At 40.0% G+C, this 20,792-nt stretch overlaps 2 protein-coding genes across 11 annotated transcripts in view; one reads left to right on the top strand and one right to left on the bottom strand.

Annotated features, from left to right (window-relative positions):
* Fam149b1 (family with sequence similarity 149 member B1) overlaps positions 1-1,007 on the bottom strand; it is a 41,193-nt gene extending 40,186 nt beyond the window's left edge. For 3 of the 8 annotated variants that reach the window (XM_051174469.1, XM_051174470.1, XM_051174464.1), the window contains exon 1: positions 780-1,005. In XM_051174469.1, coding sequence (XP_051030426.1) covers positions 780-826 — 47 coding nt within the window. In that variant the 5' untranslated portion in view covers positions 827-1,005. Of the gene's footprint in view, positions 1-384; positions 654-779 lie in introns of all 8 variants that reach the window. The other 5 variants (XM_051174463.1, XM_051174465.1, XM_051174466.1 and 2 more) reach the window with 4 other exon arrangements.
* Positions 1,008-1,374: 367 nt separating this feature from the next.
* Positions 1,375-20,792, top strand: part of Ecd (ecdysoneless cell cycle regulator) — a 30,190-nt gene continuing 10,772 nt past the window's right edge. Inside the window, exons 1-10 of one of the 3 annotated variants that reach the window (XM_051174461.1) lie at positions 1,378-1,508; positions 1,891-1,983; positions 2,665-2,870; positions 6,369-6,486; positions 7,665-7,752; positions 7,864-8,042; positions 9,163-9,355; positions 9,868-9,996; positions 19,367-19,495; positions 20,206-20,291. In XM_051174461.1, coding sequence (XP_051030418.1) covers positions 2,666-2,870; positions 6,369-6,486; positions 7,665-7,752; positions 7,864-8,042; positions 9,163-9,355; positions 9,868-9,996; positions 19,367-19,495; positions 20,206-20,291 — 1,127 coding nt within the window. In that variant the 5' untranslated portion in view covers positions 1,378-1,508; positions 1,891-1,983; position 2,665. Of the gene's footprint in view, positions 1,509-1,890; positions 1,984-2,664; positions 2,871-6,368; positions 6,487-7,664; positions 7,753-7,863; positions 8,043-9,162; positions 9,356-9,867; positions 9,997-19,366; positions 19,496-20,205; positions 20,292-20,792 lie in introns of all 3 variants that reach the window. The other 2 variants (XM_051174460.1, XM_051174462.1) reach the window with 2 other exon arrangements.

Consider the following 20,792-nt stretch of genomic DNA (forward strand, 5'->3'; position numbering starts at 1 on the left):
AATGGGGCTTGGCTTTTTAAAAGTTCAGACTCTAATGGCTTAAGATGTGGGACCTTACTAATTTCATTTGAGAAATAGAAGCTAGTTAGTTATAGCCATCTTTCAGAACTGTTGAAAGGATAACAGAAACTGAAGGTTCTTTTGAAATTACAACATGCCAGTAAGTGTAAGGCATTATCATTACCTGTCACATTACAACACTTAACTAAGGGTACAAAGCTGGTCTTTTAGCTACAAGAGTTTGCTTTTTAGTTCAAAAACAAAAATGATTCTTATTTGCCGGGGGTGTGAAGGCATTGTTTGTGTGAAGGCTTGACAATAGGCTTTCGAACTGGACTGACACTTTGTTTGACTTCTCAGCAGCAGCATCTATCTTCTAGATACCTGTGATCCTTATCTGTGGGATGTGCAAAGTCGGTCTCCTGGTTTTGCTAAAGCATTCAAGCAAACAGCTTTTGCATAGTGATTGGAACTAGACGCGTTCAACTTTATTGTAACATTCATCTATTGTCTTCAGTGGGGCCAGAAGCACTGTGGGAACAGTAAGGGCTTCTGGAGATCCACGTCCTCAATTCATGTAGTAACAGCCCCAAAGACAGTCTTAGCACACTCTCAGCTGGTGACCCAAGGACAAGAGACAGCTTCCACCAGGGCTAGGAGGAGAGAATTAGGCATATTATTTTCTCTCCTGAGCCCTGGGAAAGGGAAGGAGAGACTATTCAAGGAGAGTGTCTAGAGCTCCCGCGGCCCAGGGTGGGCGAGCAGAGCAATCCACTCACAGCTCTACGCTCTGTGGCACGGCCTTCCGAGCGTATCTGGAGATCATCCTCCGTTTTCTTCTCCGCGGCCGGGGCGGGCTAGCCAGGGCGGGGGCCTCGGGGCCTGGCCCTCCCGCCGGCTCCGGCCCGGCCCCCTCCTGCCACCTACCGGCCCCGTCTCGCCCCGTCTCGCCCCGTCGCCTAGATTCCGGACCACCACCTCCCAGAGTTCCCACTCTATAGCCTTCCGACCTGCCTCCTTCCTCTCTTGAGAGGAAGTGACGGAGGAATACAGCATCCTTTCAGAAACTGGCTCCGATGCATTAGTAACGACACCCAAGGTTCCGTACCGGACCACCACCTCCCAGAGTTCCCACTCTATAGCCTTCCGACCTGCCTCCTTCCTCTCTTGAGAGGAAGTGACGGAGGAATACAGCATCCTTTCAGAAACTGGCTCCGATGCATTAGTAACGACACCCAGTTCCGTACATTCACGGCTTCCAGTTTTTTAGGAACGGGTTGGGTCCCAGGCAAAGAGAACCAGTGTGGGCTGGGCTTGAGTGGTTTTTGGGTGGTTGTTGGTAAAGGGCCAAGGAAAGGTGCCAGAGCAGAGGCGCATAAGAGAGGGCCTATAACCGTAAAAGGAATTGCTTAACTTTTGTCAGGCGGACGATGGGAGTCTAGTTTGATGAAAGAGTATTAGACCGCGCCAGACCCGAGCTCCTCGGTCGCTGCTTTCTGTGCTCTCAGGTTTGTCTTTTGTGTTATGGATCCTTTATCCGAATGATCTCAAGTTCAGTTTTGATTCTGTAAATGCTGCACAATGAGTTCTGCTTGGGCTGTGAGGTGGGAGGGTGGGTAGAATTTTTACCTGACTCTCCGGGTTGAAAGGCAGCATGATTCTAATTTACAGTGATGAGTGGGTAGTTGCATGGAAGATGCAGGTTCTTTGCAAAGCCAACCAAGTAAGCTTAAAAATCAAAACGCTGCGTTAGGTGGGCATCCGGAATCATGGCAAATTATTTGGGGACGAAATGGTAACATAAATTTTTGTACTTTTAAATCTTCTGTAGACTTAAATTCTGTAAAGCAAGGGACATTGCTTTTTTGTTTGTTTTGTTTTTCGAGACAGGGTTTCTCTGTGGTTCTGACTATCCTGGAAGTAGCCATATGGACCAGGCTGACCTCGATCTCACAGAAGTTCATCTGCTTCTGCCTCCCGAGCGTTAGTATTAAAGGCTTATGCCTCCACTGCCCGGCTAAATATTGCCTTTTAACGCATTTGATAACACAGTTTTAAATTAACGAGGTGTTTTAGAGATGGCGTGTAACACTTCCATTCCACAATTAATGAGAAAACTCAAGAAAAGTGCCCAAAGTATGCAATAGAAGCACAATTGAAAGTTTTGAGAGAAAATAGTAGATTAATTTTTTCTAACTGTGCTATACACACTGCTACTAATTTAAGGGCAGAATACTTCATTTGATTGTAAGACACGGTCTTGCTGTGTTTCCTAGGCTAGCCTTGAAGTCCTGGACCCAAGTGATCCTCTTGCCTTAGTCTCTCAGCCGAGACCATAGGCACACCCTTTGCACTTAGCTATTTTTAATTTTTATTCTTACATACTTATTTGGTAATTGAAAAGTGCATTGTTGGATCTCCATTCACTCTATAATATCAAGGTTTCCACTTAACATAATTTAAGTATGAAGAACACGCTTTTAAGTATAAATGTCATTCAGAGAGTAATAAGTTAAGTGGTGTCTGATGAAGGCCACAACCATGATGATGGTGGGAATCAAAGTTTTGGGAAATAATGCAACCACCTAGAAGAGTTTTGGGAATGCTGTTATTTCTTCTCCTATGTGGTTTATGTCACTGAAATTTGTAATGTCATTTTCAAAGAATGGAGGGCAATATGAAGCTTGCAATGGTAGAAGATGCTGTGGAGTACCACCTTTTCCTAATACCGGATAAAGCAAGAGACACAGATGAACCCAAAGAGATTCTTCAGAAGTACATTGAAAGAATAATGACCCACTTTGCACATATACTGGTCCCTTATATCTGGCAGAATCAGCCTTTCAATCTCAAATATAAACCTGCAAAAGGTAAAGTAACCCGTTCATTAGTGTTGTTTAAGAGAGAGTTACAACCACAACCTTAAAAAGCAGTGATGTTTGCCCATATCCATTTAAGCCCCTAAACTTAAATATATACCATATAGATCATAATGTGGGGATTGTGGTTATTGTTCTGAACTTTAATTATGATGCTGTCACAGGTCCAGCCTTACCCTGTTTCTTCAATCATGGTTCCATTTTGCTACTCAGGTAGCATCTTGATGATGTCTTTAGTTGGTTGCTTTGTTTCATGTAGTTGTTTTGCTGAGACTCAAAGAGTGACTTTATCTGTCTAATAAAGATAATTAAATGGGTTTTGTCACTATCAATTACCATCCAGAAGCATCTTGAATGTCCTTTACTGCTTACATGTGCCATCCGTGATTTCAGTCAACTGTTTATGAAAATGATTAATAGATAGCTGGGCCAGTCGGTATTTACACAATGACTTATGTAGGGTTTTTGTGCCTACCGGGTTTCCTCAACCTCTGAGGAAGTGACTCCCAACTGCAAAAGCAAAAGGTTTTTATTGCTAAGAACCAGACTGGCTGGGACCTTACTCTATCGGAAGAGTAAGGTGCCTGCTTACAATTATGAAGGGTTTTTAAAAGGGAAAAGGAAAGGGAGGCTTGAGACCGCTAGTCTCAACTCACAAGGTTTCCAAGGTTACAGATTTTACCAAGTACAAAGTTTCTTTACAAGGTTGGCAGGCTCAGTGGCCTTGTTCTCAAGATAATGGGGCAGGGAGGATGCTAGTGGTGGGCTCTGGCATTCTTCTTTATCTCCTGAGAACAGCATGTGGGTTCTGTACTCTGTAGTCAGGGAGTTACTACTGACAGAAATTCTTGTTCTCTCTAGTTTTCCCTTTTTGCCATAAGCTCTAATTTTATATGTTTTAGTTATTAATTTTTCTATCACAGGGTCTATTTAGGAAGGAGCTTGGTATCTTTTGCTCCTGCCATTCTGGCTCTTAGTGAGTGCTAATCTGTTATATTTGGCTAGTAACTGCTAAGTTTCTTCTTTGCTATTAATTTTACTGAACTTTTTGTAGCACTGAGCTTTGAACCTGGGGCCTTGTGCATTGCTAAGCAACAGGTCTACTACTGAGCTATTTCTCCAACTTTAATTTTATTGAACTCTTATTTTCTAGAATACATATGATATTTATTGACAAGGAGACTAGCAAATTAGTGTGCCGCATCTAAAACCAACCCTTTATCTGTGATCTTAACACTCTGAAGGCTAAGGCAGAAGAATCACCAGTTTGAGGCCAGCCAGGGCCATAGAGTGAGACCCAGTTTTACAACAAAAGCAACCTATTAACTTTGAGAAAACCATGTTTACTCTGTATTTTCTTACTTCTCTAATGGCATTGCTGACTAGTTGACCAAGCTAGTGAGTATTTCAAATTGTCCAGTCTAGTGTGAACATTGCCAGAATATCCCTTCCCACATCTGCTTGATCTTTAATCTTTCGTCTGGGAAACTACAGTTCCCAGCTTACCTCTCCAGTCAGTCTCTTGAGCTCCTCACACTATATACAGTACCTTCATAGAACATAGATTGGATGGTGTCACCTCCTGGCTTAAACTCCTTCATTTTCCTGTTGCTGCAGGAGGAGGTTTCAGTTGAAGTCTGATATGTAATGTAAAATAAAAGTCATGCACTAATCATAGTAATAATATAAATAATAAAAAGTAATAGAATAAAAATCATAGTGCTCTAATCTAACTGGAGAGATTTGGGTGGTTTGGAGTGAGTAGAAGAGTTGAGCAGGCTGCTCACCATTTGTTTGACCTTTATTCTGTTAATGTGGTACATTGCATTGATTGATCTCTTAAATTCTTGTTTATTTTATGTGTATGGGTGTTTGCCTGCATATAAATCTGTATACCATGTTCATGCAGTACCCTCAGAGGTCATAGGAGGACATCAGATCCCTTGGAAGTGGAGATACAGAAGATTTTGAGCCACCATGTGGGTGCTAGAAATTGTACCCAGGTCCCCTGGAAGAGCAGCCAGGACTCTTAACCACTGATCCATCTCTTCAGCCTCATAGTGACTGCTTTTTTGTATGTTGAACCATCTTTGTAGTCTTAAAAAAAAAACTCATTGGATTGTAGTATTATAACCCTTTCAATGTGTTGCTGAATTTGGTTAGTCAGCTTTTCATTGTGACAAAAATAACCTGAGAAAAATCAATGTAAGAGGATTTATTTAGCTTATGGTTTTAGACTGGTCACTTGGCTGTGCTGTATAACTCAGCCTGACCTCAAACTCTTGAACCTCCTGCCTCAGACTCAGTGTTCAAATTACAAGTGTGTGTGTCACTATGCTCAGCTATTAGAGGTTTTTGATTACTAATTGAATATCCCTTCTAGTTATAGGTCTGATAGTATTTTCTGCTTCTTCATAGTATTTTCTGCTTCTTTAATTAGGAATTTATCCATTTCTTGCTGGGCGTTGATGGCACACACCTTTAATCCCAGCACTTGGGAGGCAGAGGCAGGTGGATCTCTGTGAGTTTGAGGCCAGCCTGATGTACAGAGCTAGTTCCAGGACAGGCTCCAAAGCAAAACAGAGAAACCCTGTCTCAAAAAAAAAAAAAATCCATTTATTTCTTATAGGTTCTCCAATTTCTTGGTGTAAGGCATCTATAGATTCCCTTATAATCTTTTAGATTCTGTTGAAAGCGTATACTGTCCCTGCTTTCATATCTGATTTTAGTAATTTCTCCTTATTATTTAATTTTTTTAAATTGTCAATTTTGTTGACCTCTCCCCCCATTTAAAAAACAAAACAAGAAACCCTGTTTGTTTCATTTATCTCTGTTCTAATTTTCTTGTTTCTCCTGCTAGATATATGCTTTATTTCTTGGTTTTTGCTTTCTTAAAGTATAGATGCTGGTTTGAGATTTTAGATAACTGTAAACCGCTGCTGTAACTATTTTTTGCTAAACTTTATGAATTATAGTATATAGTGCTTTCGTTTTCATTTGTCCCCCCCAATTTTTTTTTTCACTTTTCCTGTGATTTCCTTTTGATTCTTGGTTGTGTCAAAATGTGATAGTTATCTTCTGTATACTTAATGGATCATACACTTATTTGAAATGTTCTAAAAGCAGAATCCTTCTATTCCCACAACACTCCCTTTTCTACTATAACTAACTCTGTGCCTTTTACCATGCTGTTCCTTCTTTCTGAAAGTCCAGCTCTGATCATTCTGCAGCTGTCACTGCTCCAGACAATGAAGCTTTATGCTTATACAACTTTTAGTGTGCTTTTAAAGACAGTTTGGTTATCTGTTCTTTGTTTTAGACCCAAACTCCTAAGAAATACACATTCCCTGTTTTTTTCAGAGTTGCAACCCCAGCTCCCAGAATAATTCTTGGAACTTAGTCAGTGGCTAGTTACTGAATGCTTACATGTATTGTTCCTTACAGTGTCAGATTTGCCTGGTTTATGATCGATTCTCTCTTTGTTTATAGGGGGTGTTCCTGCTCATATGTATGGCATGACAAAGTTTGGAGATAACATTGAGGATGAATGGTTTATTGTTTATGTAATAAAGCAGATTACAAATGCATTTCCAGAGTTAGTAGCAAGGTAAAGGAATTCTCATTTTAAAGCATAAGTGATTATATTTATGTCCCTTCAGTAATTTTTTTCTGATATCTGATAGAACATACACACACACTTTAAAGACAGTCTCATTGTGTAGTCCTGGATGGTCTGGAACTTGATATGTAGACCACACTAACCTTGAATTTACAGAGATCCACCTGCCTTTGCCCACTAAGTGCTGGGATTAAAGGTGTGCACCACCAAGTCAGAACTTTTTTTTTTTCACCTATATTAAAAGTTCATGATGATAACTTCTGGGGAAACCACCAATACAGTACTATCTTTTATACTGTTTCAAATTTTATTTACCACAAGTATCTGTTCTCTTATGATTAGAAATCTATGAAGTACATGTTACATAGGGCTGTGTGTCGGCAGATCTTCCACACTGTCAGGCCAAGTGTGTGGAAGGTCATTGGGACTGGCCACATATGAGACTCAGACAAAGAATATTGTACCCAAAGATACTTGAGTTTTTTAAAATTCAAATCCTTATACTCAATAATGCAGAACAGAGTAAATATACAGAAAAGATGAACAATGAAAACCTGGGTGTGGTTAAAGTGGAACCACATGACGATGTGACTCAAAATTAAAAATAGATGAGACAAAAAATATCCTTGCAGATCTTAATAATACTTTGTATAAAAGGCCCTTTTAATTTCACCTACAAGTAGCTATTTCCCCTCCTTCTTTTGGAACCTTATAGTACCTATGTATTTTCATATATTTGTCTAAGATAATACTTTGGGGATTTTCTCTTTTAATCTCTCTACATTTCCTTACAATCTTATAGTTTCCTATAGACTTTTGGTATGATTTTTAAGATTTACTTTTATTGTTTTTAATTATGTGTATGTGGGTATGTTTCTTTGGCTTTGTACATAGGAGTCCAGGTATTGATGGGAGCCAGGTCATTAGATGCCCTGGATCTGGATTTACAGGCATTTATGAGCTAACTAACCAAGCCTGGGTCCTCTGCAAGAGCAGGTCATGCTCTTAACTGCTGAGCCATTTTCCCAGCCCTTCTTTACTGTATTTTAAATTTTGCCTTTTTTTTTTTTTTAAGTTTCAAGTACTCAAGTATTTTCTGATAAGAAGGGAAAATGTCTTTGATCTTGTGCTCTGTAAATGTGAAAAGTTGTCTTTTCTCTCATTAGGATTGAAGACAATGACGGTGAGTTCTTGTTAATAGAAGCTGCTGACTTTCTCCCTAAGTGGTTGGATCCTGATAATAGTGCCAATAGGGTAAGTACACCCAAGCTTTGAGAATACAGGTATGAAGTCATGCCACATTATTTCCTGTGTCCCTGGAGTTTCCTAGAACCCACAAAGAGACTAAGTAGTGCCATTTTGCAGGTATTTTTTCATCGTGGGGAGCTGTGTATTATTCCTGTGCCAAGGAAATCTGAAAGAATACCTTGGCTACCCACTACACCCCCAGCCATCCAACAGGCTTTGGATATCATCTCAGCACACCCAGAAGCTGTGTTAGCTTCAGAACCTATAAAAACTGCTGTGGACAGACGCATCAGAGGGTAAGAAGGAACACTCTGATACTATTAGCTGACAGACATTTGGTTCAGGCAGCACAGGTTTTTATTTGCATCTAGAATGCCTCCCACTTAGAGTAATACTCATCTGCTTTTATTGGTGCTTCTGTTCATGAAATTGACAGTTACATTTGTGGGATTTAAATTCACAAATCAGATCAACTGATTGACTGAGATAGGGTCTCTGTGTTGCGGAGGCTAGCTTTGGACCCAAAATCTCAATCTAATTTCTTCCTTCAATCTCCTTAGTAGCTGTGATTCTAGGTGTACATCATTGTGCTTAACTTAGATGTAGTTTTTCTTCCCATTTCAAAAGTATCTTTTCAGCCAGGTAGTGGTGGTACATGCCTTTAATCCCAGCTCTCAGGAAGCAGAGGCAGGCAGATCTCCATGAGTTCCAGGACAGCCATGGTGGTTACACAGAGAAACTCTCAGGAAAAACAAAAACAAAAACAAAAACAAAAAAAGCAAAAACCAAAAAAAAAAAAAAAAAAAAATGAGGTCAGGGCCGGAGAAATGGTTTCATGATTAAACACACCAGCTGCTCTTCTTGAAGACTTGGGTTAAATTCCCAGCACCCATATGGCCACTCATAACAGTCTGTAACAATCTGTAACTCAAGTTAGTCCCAGGGAATTCAACACCCTTTTCTGGCCTCAGTGGGCACTGGGTATTCATGTGGTATACAGACATACATCTAGACAAAACATTCATACACATAAAATTATAAATTTTAAAAAATAAAATAAAAATTGAGATTTTTAAAGATGAAAACCTTTTGTTGTTTTGTGGTTGTGGAGCTTCTATTTGTTCCTTTCACCTATGTAGAGCCCTTTAGCTTCTGTTGGTTCTTTGACCTATGTGGAACCCTTTAAGTTTCATTTTGAAGAGAAGACAAGTTCCAATAGCATTGTAATTTAACGTATTTTCTTAATGATACTAAAATTCTTTTTAAGCTGTGCATGCTAGTTCACACCTAGTACTCTGGAGGCAGAGACAGGAGGATCTCTGTGAGTTCCAAGGCAGCCAGGAGTACCCAGGGAGACCCTGAAAAAAAATCTTAATATTTGCATTCCAAATAAAAGCATTATATTACCCATTACAGGTACCCAGAAAAAATTGAAGCTTCCCTTCATCGAGCACATTGCTTCCTTCCGGCTGGTATTGTGGCAGTGCTCAAACAACAACCCAGACTGGTGTCTGCAGCAGTCCAGGCATTCTACCTACGGGACCCCATTGACTTGAGAGCCTGTCGCGTTTTCAAGACATTTTTGCCTGAAACACGAATAATGACATCAGTGAGATATCTTTCTTGGTCATTTAGTTTTTCTTATAATTTTAATAGTCTCTTAGAAAATTAATGCACATATCTGTCTTTTTCTCTTCTTTTAACCCAAGCATGTGTGTAGGAGGGGGCAGGGTTAAGAGACACTTATTTTATGTTTTAGCATGACCTATCTACTTTTGACCATCTTTTCCCTATTTCTGTAATTACCTCTTTCTTAACAATAAAACATTTCATCTCTTAAGACTTATTATCTTAATACCCCTCCCAAAATGCCATCGTATTCTTAGTGGTGATTACAGTAGTGACAACTGAGAGGTGGGCAGTAGGGTAAATTTCACAGTTTGTGAATGTTTATCTCACTAGCTGTTTCTGAAAACACACACAAGAAGTGAACAGGCTATACCTTCTCCGCACTTCACCTATGGGTATATGAACTGAAGCACCTGAGTGGACTGACTGTTAGATCCAAATATGAAATGATATCAAAATTCAACTTCACATATTTTGTATCCCAATGCCCAGGTCACTTTTACCAAATGTCTGTATGCACAGCTGGTACAACAGAAATTTGTGCCAGACCGGCGGAGTGGATATGAGCTGCCACCTCCATCACATCCCCAGTACCGAGCCCATGAACTGGGCATGAAGTTGGTAATGTTGAAACAAGAAAACTACTAACTTGCTTCCCCTCCCTCCTTCCTTCTCTCCCTATTCCTTCTCCTCTTTTTCCCTCCCCTTTTTTCCTCCCCCTCCCTCCCTCCTTTTCCCCTTTCTTTCTCTAATATGAAAGAGCTTTAAAGACTGGAGAAATGGTTCAGTGGCTAGAAGTGTATACTGCCCTTGCAAAGGACCTGAGCTTGATTGCTAGCGTCTATATCACAAATGCCTGTAATTCCAGAACCAGTGACTTCCCGGGCTTCAGGCCTCTGTGAATACCTGTATTCACATGTATGTACCCTTTACACACATACAAATAAATAATTTTTCAAAAGACTACACAAAGATTTTTGAACATTAATGATAGAGATATAAATTGATTCAATCCCTATAAGAAATCATTTCCCACTACTCATCACTACTTAAATTGTATCAAACATTTTGCTGTCATTTTCATCTGAGATAATGAATGACCCAGTATAGGAACTCTAGAAATAAGTCCTGCTTATGTGAGGAAGTAGTAAAATTCATCACTTCAAATCAGAGCATCAGGCGAATTATTCAGTAAATAGTGATCCAATAACTGTGAAGCCATCTGAGAATTAAAGTCAATCCCTTCACACTTAGAATAAATTCCACTTGGATTAAATAATTAAGTGTAAAAATTGAAACTATAAAATTAGAAAATTATGCAACTAGGAAAGGCCTTTTAAAGCATGGCTTAAAACCATAAGCAATAAAAGATTGATAATTTGATTATGTAAAGGTTTCTAGCCAAGAGCAGTGTGCATCTGTGATCCCCTTTAGAGTCCAGGAGCCAGATTGCATCCTGGATGACAGATAGCAACAGTTGCAAACAACAACACAGCAGTAAATGGAAGAAGAGAAATTCTACTTGGAAAAGAAAAATGTCATGAACTCAAAAGATATAAGAAAATCTAGAGAAGGGATATTAGGTGTTCCTATAGAAAAGATACTAAGTGATTAATTTTAAATGTTCAGAAGCTGAACAGATAGTTCACAGAGAAGGAAGTACAAATGATTTTTAATTTAAACATGAAAAAAAAATTGACCTCTCTTCTTAAAAATCAATATAATTTAAAGCCACAAAATAGTTTTTCACTATTAGATTGGCAGTTGTAAAAAAGTATGAGAACATATACTAAGCTGGTAAGCATTTGTAAGAATATATAAAGGAAAAAAGGTTTTCTAACACATGGATAGAAATAAAAATTGAGCTGAGTGTGGTGGTGCAAACCTTTAATCCTAGCACTTGGGAGGCAGAGGCAGACCTCTGAATTCTAGGACAGCCAGGGCTACATAGTGAGATCCTGTTGAGAGAGAGAGAGAGAGAGAGAGAGAGAGAGAGAGTCCATCAACACTGAGATTGCATTGGCTGTTATCATTTGCACTTCTAGAAATGTATTTTCCAGGTTTCAAAACCATTAAACTTCTACTCAGGAAACATCATTTGTAATAGTGAAAACTTAGAAAACACCTAAGTACATGGAAGAATAAGTAAATTATGGCATGTCTGTGAAGTGAAGTAGACAAATTGATGTGTGTAATAGGAAATTATCTCCATATCATGCAGTTCCAAGCAGTAGAGTGTGTGCTGCTGTTGTAGAAGAGGATAGTTCCAGTATCTATTTGAGTGTACAGAGTACTTTTGAAGGGAGATGCTGGATGTAGGTAATAATGTTTGAATTATTGTGCCATATTATAATTTTTTTACTGAAGGATCTTTTTTTAATTTAATTTTATATAACAAAGTCCAATTAAATGAAAACAAACATTTATTTATACAAAATATTTGGGAATTTGGGCGTCATTCTTTCCAAACTACTTCCTGCTGGTAAGGGGCGCTGTCTTGGGGGATTCGAAGAAGATTCAGATATCCTAGCTGTAGTCTGTAGGGCTGTTTTGTCCAGCTGTTTTGAATGTAGGATCAGCTTGTACTCTGTTTCAGGCGGTCTGGCGTGATCAAACCACATTAGTCTGGAAGGAATCCACATCTTTTCATTTTCTGTGGAAACAAAAATAGAAATCCTTTTCCCCAGTAACTTGTTCTTCAAGTTAAATTTTGGAGTCAAAGCATTTTTTTTTTTTTTTAGTTTAATATATTATTTTACATGTCGATCCCAGTTCCCTCTCCCTCCCTCCCTCCCTCCCTCCCCTTCAGCCCTCCCTCCCTCCTTCCCTCCCTTTTACCGTCTCTGCCCTCTCACATGCATTCTAAACACCCTCCCCTCTCATCCCCCCACCACAATTCCGTATGTAGGGGAATGCCATCCAGTTGGGGTCATGTAGATGTGACAGGTCCTGTGAAGTAGGGACTAGGGCTTCTCTCCTGTCTCTAGAATAAGGCAGTTATCCCTCCATGGCGGATATGTTTGCAAAGTCCTTTTGTGCACCAGGGATACATCCTGGCTCCACTGTCTGAGGTCTCTCAGACTGCTCAGACCTTCTGGCTGAGACCCATATTCAGGGGGGCCCGAGTCAGTCCCATGCTGGCTTCCCAGCTATCAGTCTAGTGGCCCTTAGCTCCTCCTTGTTCAGGTAAGCTGTCTCTATGTGCTTCTGCCGCATGGTCTTGTCCTCTCCATCTGCTTCTGGGTTCTAGTTCGTCTCAGTGTTTATGTATGGGTGTTTGCTCCTGTTTTCAACAGGCATTAGTTGAAGGCTCCATGGAGAAGTTAGTTAGTTGTTGATCTCACTCTCCGGGAAGGGCATTTATGATAGCCTTTCCATGGAAGCTGAGATTGTTAGTTGGGAGCAGTCTTGTAGTTCTCTAGACCTTTCTTTGTGTTCAACTTTATCTTCAAACCAATATTGGCTCCCTCTTTTATGTTCTCTTTCTCTATCTCTGTCTCTGTCTCTCTCTCTCTTTCCTATCTTCCATTCCTAACCAGGCTCAATCCTCCTGGTCGCACATGCCTTCCTCTCCTCCCCCTCATTTTCTCCTACTTCTCTCTCCATTCGCTGTCCTCCCCAGTTCACCTGAGCTCTGGGGGACTTGTCCCTTCCCAGTTCTGTGAGGGACTTTATATGAATCTCTTAGAATACACCTTGTATCCTAGTTCCTCTGGTGATGTAAATTATAGGCTGGTGATCATTTGATCTAGTTCTAAAATCCATATATGAGTGAGTACATACTGTGTTCCTCTTTTTGTGACTGGGTTACCTCATTCAGGATGGTTTCTTCAAGTGCCATCCACTTGCCTGCGAATTTCAAGATACCATTATTTTTTTCTGCAGAGTAGTATTCCATTGTGTAGATGTGCCACATCTTCATTAACCATTCTTCAATTGAGGGGCATCTAGGTTGCTTCCAGGTTCTTGCTATTACAAATAGTACTGCTATGAACATAGTTGAACAGATGTCTTTGTTGCATGGATGTGAATCCTTTGGGTATATGCCTAAGAGGGGGATTGTCGGGTCCTGTGGTAAACTAATTCCCATTTTCCTGAGGAACCGTCATACTGATCTCCAAAATGGGTGTATGAGTTTGCACTCCCACCAGCAGTGGAGGAGTGTTCCCCTTTCTCCACATCCTCTCCAACATGAGTCATCATTGGTGTTTCTAATTTTAGCCATTCTGGCAGGAGTAAGATGGTATCTCAAAGTTGTTTTGATTTGCATTTCCCTGATAGCTAAGGATGTGGAGCATTTTCTTAAGTGTCTTTCAGCCTTTTTGATTTCCTCTATTGAGAATTCTTTCTTCAGTTCTGTACCCCATTTTTTAATAGGGTTATTTGGTGTTTTGTTGACTAGTTTCCCGAGTTCTTTGTGTATTTTGGAGATCAGCCCTTTGTCAGATATAGGATTAGTGAAAATCTTTTCCCAGTCAGTGGGCTGCCGTTTGGTCTTGTCCACTGTGTCCTTTGCCTTACAGAAGCTTCTAAGTTTGAAGAGGTCCCATTTATTAATTGTTTCTTTCAGTGTCTGTGCCCCTGGAGTTATGTTCAAGAAGCGGTCTCCTATACCAATTTGTTCAAGGGTACCTCCTACTTTCTCTTCTAAGAGGTTCAATGTGGCTGGATTGATGTTGAGGTCTCTGATCCATTTGGACTTGAGTTTTGTGCATGGCGACAGACATGGGTCTATCTGCAGTCTTCTACACACCCTCATCCAATTGTGCCAGCACCATTTGTTGAAGATGCTGTCCTTGCCCCATTGTATAATTTTAGCTGTTTTGTCGTCAGGTGTTCATAGGTGCATGGGTTAATATCAGGATTTTCAATTCGATTCCATTGGTCTACCTGTCTATTTTTATGCCAATACCAGGCTGTTTTCAGCTCTGTAGTAGAGCTTAAAGTCAGGAATGGTGATGCCTCCTGACGTTCTTTTATTGTATAGGGTTGTTTTGGCTATCCTGGGTCTTTTGTTTTTCCATATAAAGTTGATTATTATCCTTTCTAGGTCGGTGAAGAATTGTGGTGGGATTTTAATGGGGATTGCATTGAATCTGTAGATTGCCATTTTTACTATGTTTATCCTACTTAACCAAGAGCATGGGAGATCTTTCCATTTTCTGGTATCTTCTTTAATTTCTTTCTTTAGACTCACAAAGTTCTTATTATATAGGTCTTTTACTTGTTTGGTAAGCGTTACACCAAGATACTTTATGTTGCTTGTGGCTATTGTAAAGGGTGATGTTTCTCTGATTTCTTTCTCTGCCTCTTTGTCGTCTGAAAAAAAATAGGGCTACTGATTTTTTTGAGTTTATTTTGTATCCTGCTAGTTTGCTGAAAGTGTTTATCAGCTGTAGGAGTTCCCTGGTAGAGTTTATTGGGTCGCTTATGTAAACTATCATATCATCTGCAAATAGAGACAGTTTGACTTCTTCCTTTCCAATTTGGATGCCCTTGATCTCCTTTTGTTGTCTTATAGCATTAGCTAGAACTTCTAGTACGATATTGAAGAGATATGGAGAGAGAGGACAGCCTTGTCTTGTTCCTGATTTTAGAGGAATTGGCTTAAGTTTCTCTCCATTCAGTTTGATGTTGGCAGTTGGTTTGCTGTATATTGCTCTTACTATGTTTAGGTATGTTCCTGTTATCCCTGACCTCTCTAATACCTTTATCATGAAAGGGTGTTGAATTTTGTCGAAGGCTTTTTCCGCATCTAGGGAGATAATCATATGGTTTTTCTTTTTCAGTTTGTTTATATGGTGGATCACATTGATAGATTTTCGTATGTTAAACCATCCCTGCAATCCAGGTATGAAACCTACTTGATCATGGTGGATGATTTCTCTGATGTATTCTTGAATTCGGTTTGCCAGTATTTTATTGAGTATTTTTGCATCGATGTTCATCAGGGATATTGGTCTGTAGTTTTCTTTCTTAGTTGTGTCTTTGTGAGGTTTGGGTACCAAAGTTATTGTGGCCTCATAAAAAGAGGCCACAATGAACCTTCTGTTTCTATCTTGTGGAACAGTTTGAGGAGTAGTGGTATTAGTTCTTCCTTGAATGTCTGGTAGAATTCTGCGCTGAATCCATCTGGCCCTGGACTTTTTTTCATTGGAAGGCTTTTGATGACTGCTTCTATTTCATTGCGGGTTATAGGTCTATTTAAGTTGTTTGTCTGTTCTTGATTTAATTTTGGTAAGTGATAGTTATCCAGAAACTTGTCCATTTCCTTTGAATTTTCAATTTTTGTGGAATACAGATTTTCAAAGTATGACCTGAAAATTGTCTGGATTTCCTCTGTGTCTGTTGTTATGTTCCCCATTTCGTTTCTGATTTTGTTAATTTGCATGTTCTGTCTCTGCTTTTTCGTTAATTTGGATAAAGGCTTGTCTATCTTGTTGATTTTCTCAAAAAACCAACTCTTTGTTGCATTGATTTTTTTTTTGTATTGTTTTCCTGGTTTCTATTTTGTTGATTTCAGCCCTCAAGTTGATTATTTCCTGGCGTCTACTCCTGCGGGGTGATTTCGCTTCTCTCTGTTCTAAGGTTTTCAGTTGGGCTGTTAATTCTCTTCTGTGACTATCCTCTGCTTTCTTCATATGGGCACTTAGTGCAATGAACTTCCCTCGTAGCACTGCTTTCAAGGTGTCCCATAAGTTCGGGTATGTTGTATCCTCATTCTCGTTGAATATTAGAAAGTCTTTAATTTCTTTCTTTATTTCTTCTTTGACCCAGGAGTGGTGCAATTGCATTGTTAAGTTTCCATGAGTTTGCAGGTTTTCGGCTATTTGTGTTGTTGTTGAATTCCAATTTTAAAGCATGGTGGTCCGATAAGATACAGGGGACTATTCCTATTCTCTTGTATCTGTTGAGGTTTGTTATGTCTCCTAGTATGTGGTCGATTTTAGAGAAGGTTCCATGTGGAGCAGAGAAGAAGGTGTATTCTTTTGTCTTTGGATGGAATGTTCTATAGATGTCTGTTAACCCCAGTTGAGACATAACTTCTGTTAATTCCTTTGTTTCTTTGTTGAGTTTCTGATTTGTGGTCCTGTCTAGTGTTGAGAGTGGTGTATTGAAGTCTCCCACTATAAGTGTGTGAGGTTTTATATGAGCTTTGAGTTTTAGTAGTGTTTCTTTTACGAATGTGGGTGACTTTGTATTAGGGGCATAGATGTTCAGAACTGAGACTTTGTGTTGATGGATTTCTCCTGCAATGAATATGAAATGACCGTCTTCATCTCTTTTGACTAATTTTGGTTTGACGTCTAACTTATTAGACATTAGGATAGCTACACCTGCTTGCTTCTTATTTCCATTTGATTGGAAAATCTTTTCCCAACCCTTTACCCTGAGGTAATGTCTATCTTTGGAGCTAAGATGTGTTTCTTGTATGCAGCAGAAGGATGGATTCTGTCTTCGTATCCATTCTGTTAGCCTGTGTCTTTTTATAGGTGAGTTAAGACCATTAATGTTGAGGGTGAGTAAGGTCCATTGATTGTTGATGCTTGTTTGATTTAGGTTTGTTGTTGGCAGTGATATTGTGAATATATTTGTTCTGCTTCACCCTAGGTTTCTGGTGTAGTTGGATTATCTGTTGCCTACATTTTTGTGGGCGTAGTTACCTTCCTTGGATTGCAGTTTTCCTTCCAATACTTTCTGTAGGGCTGGATTTGTAGATACATATTGGGAAAATCTGGTTTTGTCATTAAATATCTTGTTCTCTCCATCTATATTGATTGAGAGTTTTGCTGGATATAGTAGCCTAGGCTGGCATCCGTGTTCTCTTAATACTTTTAGAACATCTATCCAGGACCTTCTGGCCTTGAGGGTTTCCATGGAGAAGTCAGGTGTAATTTTGATAGGTCTGCCTTTATATGTTACCTGTCCTTTTTCCTTCGCTGCTCTTAATATTCTTTCTTTATTCTGTATGCTAGGTGTTTTGATTATTATATGTCGAGGGGTCTTTTTTCTTTGGTCCAGCCTATTTGGGGTTCGGTATGATTCTTGTACTTTCATGGGCATGTCCCTTTTAGATTTGGAAAGTTTTCCTCGATGATTTTGTTGAATATGTTTTCAGCACCTTTGAGCTGGGCTTCCTCACCTTCGTCTATGCCTATTATTCTTAGGTTTGGCCTTTTCATGGTGTCCCACATTTCCTGGATGTTTTGTGTTAAGGATTTGTTGGATTTATGATTTTCTTTGGTCGATGAATCTATTTCTTCTAGTTTATCTTCTGCGCCTGAAATTCTCTCTTCCATCTCTTGAATTTTATTGGTTATGCTTGTGTCCATGGTTTCCGATTTTTTGCCCAGCTTTTCAATTTCCAGCCTTCCTTCCGTTTGTGTTGCCTTTATTTTCTCAATTTCAGTTTTCAAGTCTTGAACCGTTTCCTTCACCTGGTTGATTGTTTTTTCTTGGCTTTCTGTACTTAAGGAATTTGTTCATTTCTTCCACTTTGTTTGTTTTTTCCTCCATTTCTTTAAGGGATTTTCTCAAATCTTCTTTGAAGGCCTCTATCATTTTTATGATGGTGATTTTTAAGTCGTACCCTTCTGCTTCCTCTGCTTTGTTGTTGTGTTCCATTCTAGTTGGTGTAGATTCCCCAGATTCTGGTGGTGTCATGTTTGTCTTTCTGTTGTTAGGTGTTCTCTTGTATTGCCTTCTTCCCATAGTTTCTTCCAGTAGGTGTTGGTGGTGTCTCTTCCCTCTCTCTATGGTCCTTCCCCCGATGGGCTTATGTGGATCTGAGATTCAATATCTGTAGCTCTGTGTGGTCCAAGCTCTCTAGGAGGTTTCTCCGAAGACAGGGATCCAGGGATGGGGTCAAGGATGAGGATCCAGAAGAAGATGCCAGCAGGTACTCACAGTGGTCCTCTGGCCAATAGCTCTGGCCAATAGCCGAGGATGAGGGCTGAGCTTGAACTTGAGAAGGTTTTTCAGGGTAGTGGGATCTCCCTGGAAACTGGCGCTCTCCCGCTGAGAACTCGTTCTTTGGCAGGGGCCTGGATTTGGGGTCAAGGATCTTGCCCGCAGGAACTCTGAGTGGACCTGCAGAGATAGGCGGATCTCTGGGAGGGGCCTGGGACTCCAGAGGACTGGAGGCGGGGTCAGAGACCAAGCCGGTGGAAATTACAGGTGGTCCGGCGTGGATAGTCAGGTCTCCTTTGTTCGGAGTTGCTCAGAGAGGTCTCTGAAGTAGGGTGGACTGTTGGCTCCACCCTCGGTCCCAGTGCTCAACCAGAGCGGCAGGACCGTAGGTAGGGTAGGGCACAGGGTAGGGGGGGTAGGCTGGCGGTGGGGATGGGTGGGGGTGTATCAGAGCTCCAAGGGTGCTCTCGATGGGGACCGGAGACAGGAGCAGCAGGATCAGGGCCAATCCCTTACTGAAGGATCTTAAAACAAAATCTTTCTGTTCTTTCCTGTGTCTGAGAATATGCTCAACTTACTTTCACATTTTTGTTACATTTTCGTTTGTGTGCATGGCAGGGTTGGGGAGCCTGCTGTGGTGCACAGTGGGGGTCAGAAGATAACTTTGGGGTTGGTTCTCTTCTATCATGTGAGTTCTAGGGATTGAACATAAGCCGTCAGGCTTGGTGGCAAGCCCCTTTACCCACTGAGCCATCTTGCCAGCTCAGAAACAAAATCTACTTTTCATATAATTTAAAAAGTGTTCTAAGTGAAGCTCAGTATGGTGATGCACACCTTGATCCCAGCACTTGGGAGACAGAGGCAGGTGAATCTTTGAGTTTGAGGCCAGCCTGGTCTATGTACTGAGTTTCAGGGACAGCCAGGGATACATACTGAGTCCCTGTCTAAAAAATAAACTAAAAAGTGTTCTAAGTGTCCACATGCCTTGTCACCTAGTTCTTGATTGGGGCTAAGTAGGAAAAAATTAGATGATAGAAAAAGAAAATGCAAGAATAACAAAAATTTTGTCTGTCTCGTCTAGGCTCATGGATTTGAGATTTTGTGCTCCAAATGTAGCCCACATTTATCTGACTCCAGGAAATCCTTTGTGACTATTTCACCCCTCTGGGCTAGCTTTCTTGAAAGTCTGAAGAAGAATGATTACTTTAAGGTGGGACTTGTGGTACTTGCTTCATCTTGTGAATGTGTGTGTATGGGCACACACATGTGCATGTGTAATGCATGTATATATTATTTGTGTTTTCACATGTGGGGGACAGAGGTGGATGGAGGGGGTCTTCCTCTCACTGAACCTGGAGCTTTCTAGTTGACTATACTGGTTGGCCAAGGAGCTTCCAGGCCAGCCTTTTCTTAGAGAAATAAAGTGAACACCACCACCAAATCCACCTTCCTAGGTAGTTGATGTAAACAAATGAGCATGGTATGAAGATAATTGAAAATGAATGCTCCTATAAGTCCCTGCTAGCATTGTCATTGAGAGACCCTTACCTGAAAGTAATTTAAGAATGTAATAGGTATGAGTATAATTAAAATGCATTAATGAAATACACATACAAGAATGTCAAAATGAAAACCATTATTATATATAATTAACATTTGCTAATAAAACACTCACTAAAATCAATGGAATTTGAGGTCAGGTGTGGTGGTATGCACATATAATCCCAGTTTACTGGAGGCTCAGATAGTAAATTCCAAGTTAAAGGCCTGTCTGACTGTGTAGCTGTTTAAAGGCCAGCTGAGCTTCTTACAAGATCTAGTTTCAAAATAATAATAAAATTGGACTGGAAATGTAGCTCAGTGATGGAGCACCTTATATTGTGTAAGTACTGTTCTAGTGACTAATATTGTGTTTTCAAGGGACTGATAGAAGGTTCTGCTCAGTACCAGGAAAGACTAGAAATGGCAAAGAACTACTTCCAGCTCTCCATACTACGGCCAGAAAGGTGAGTTATAACTAGTACCCACCATAGAGGAAGGCAGGCTAATATATTTTGTAAAAGTATTGTGGCTGTATGTGTGTAAGGTGTGTATAGATACAGACATGAACATGCTACCATGGGCATCTTATCTGCCATAAGTAAGATTATTGCTGTTGGTATGAAAACAACAGATATTCTAGTATTAATAGAGAATGATGTAAGAAGGGAAATATTTATACCAAAATTGACCACTATTTTTTTGATTGATTGATTTCTATATATTTTTACTGTTTGAATCTATATTATAGGTATTTGTATTTTTATACATAATTTTACTTATTAATTTTTCTGTGAGTACAATTCTCTTTAAAATATTTATTATTTTTATGTATATGAGTGTTTTGCTTGTATGCCTGTGCACCGTATGCATTCCTGGTTCCCTAAGGAAGCCAGAAGATGGTGTTAGATCTTCTGGAGCTCGATTTCAGATGGTTGAGAACAGTTACAGACATATGGGTGCTAGAA

The sequence above is a fragment of the Phodopus roborovskii genome, unplaced genomic scaffold (assembly GCF_943737965.1).
Source record: "Phodopus roborovskii unplaced genomic scaffold, PHOROB, whole genome shotgun sequence".
NCBI lineage: Eukaryota > Metazoa > Chordata > Mammalia > Rodentia > Cricetidae > Phodopus > Phodopus roborovskii.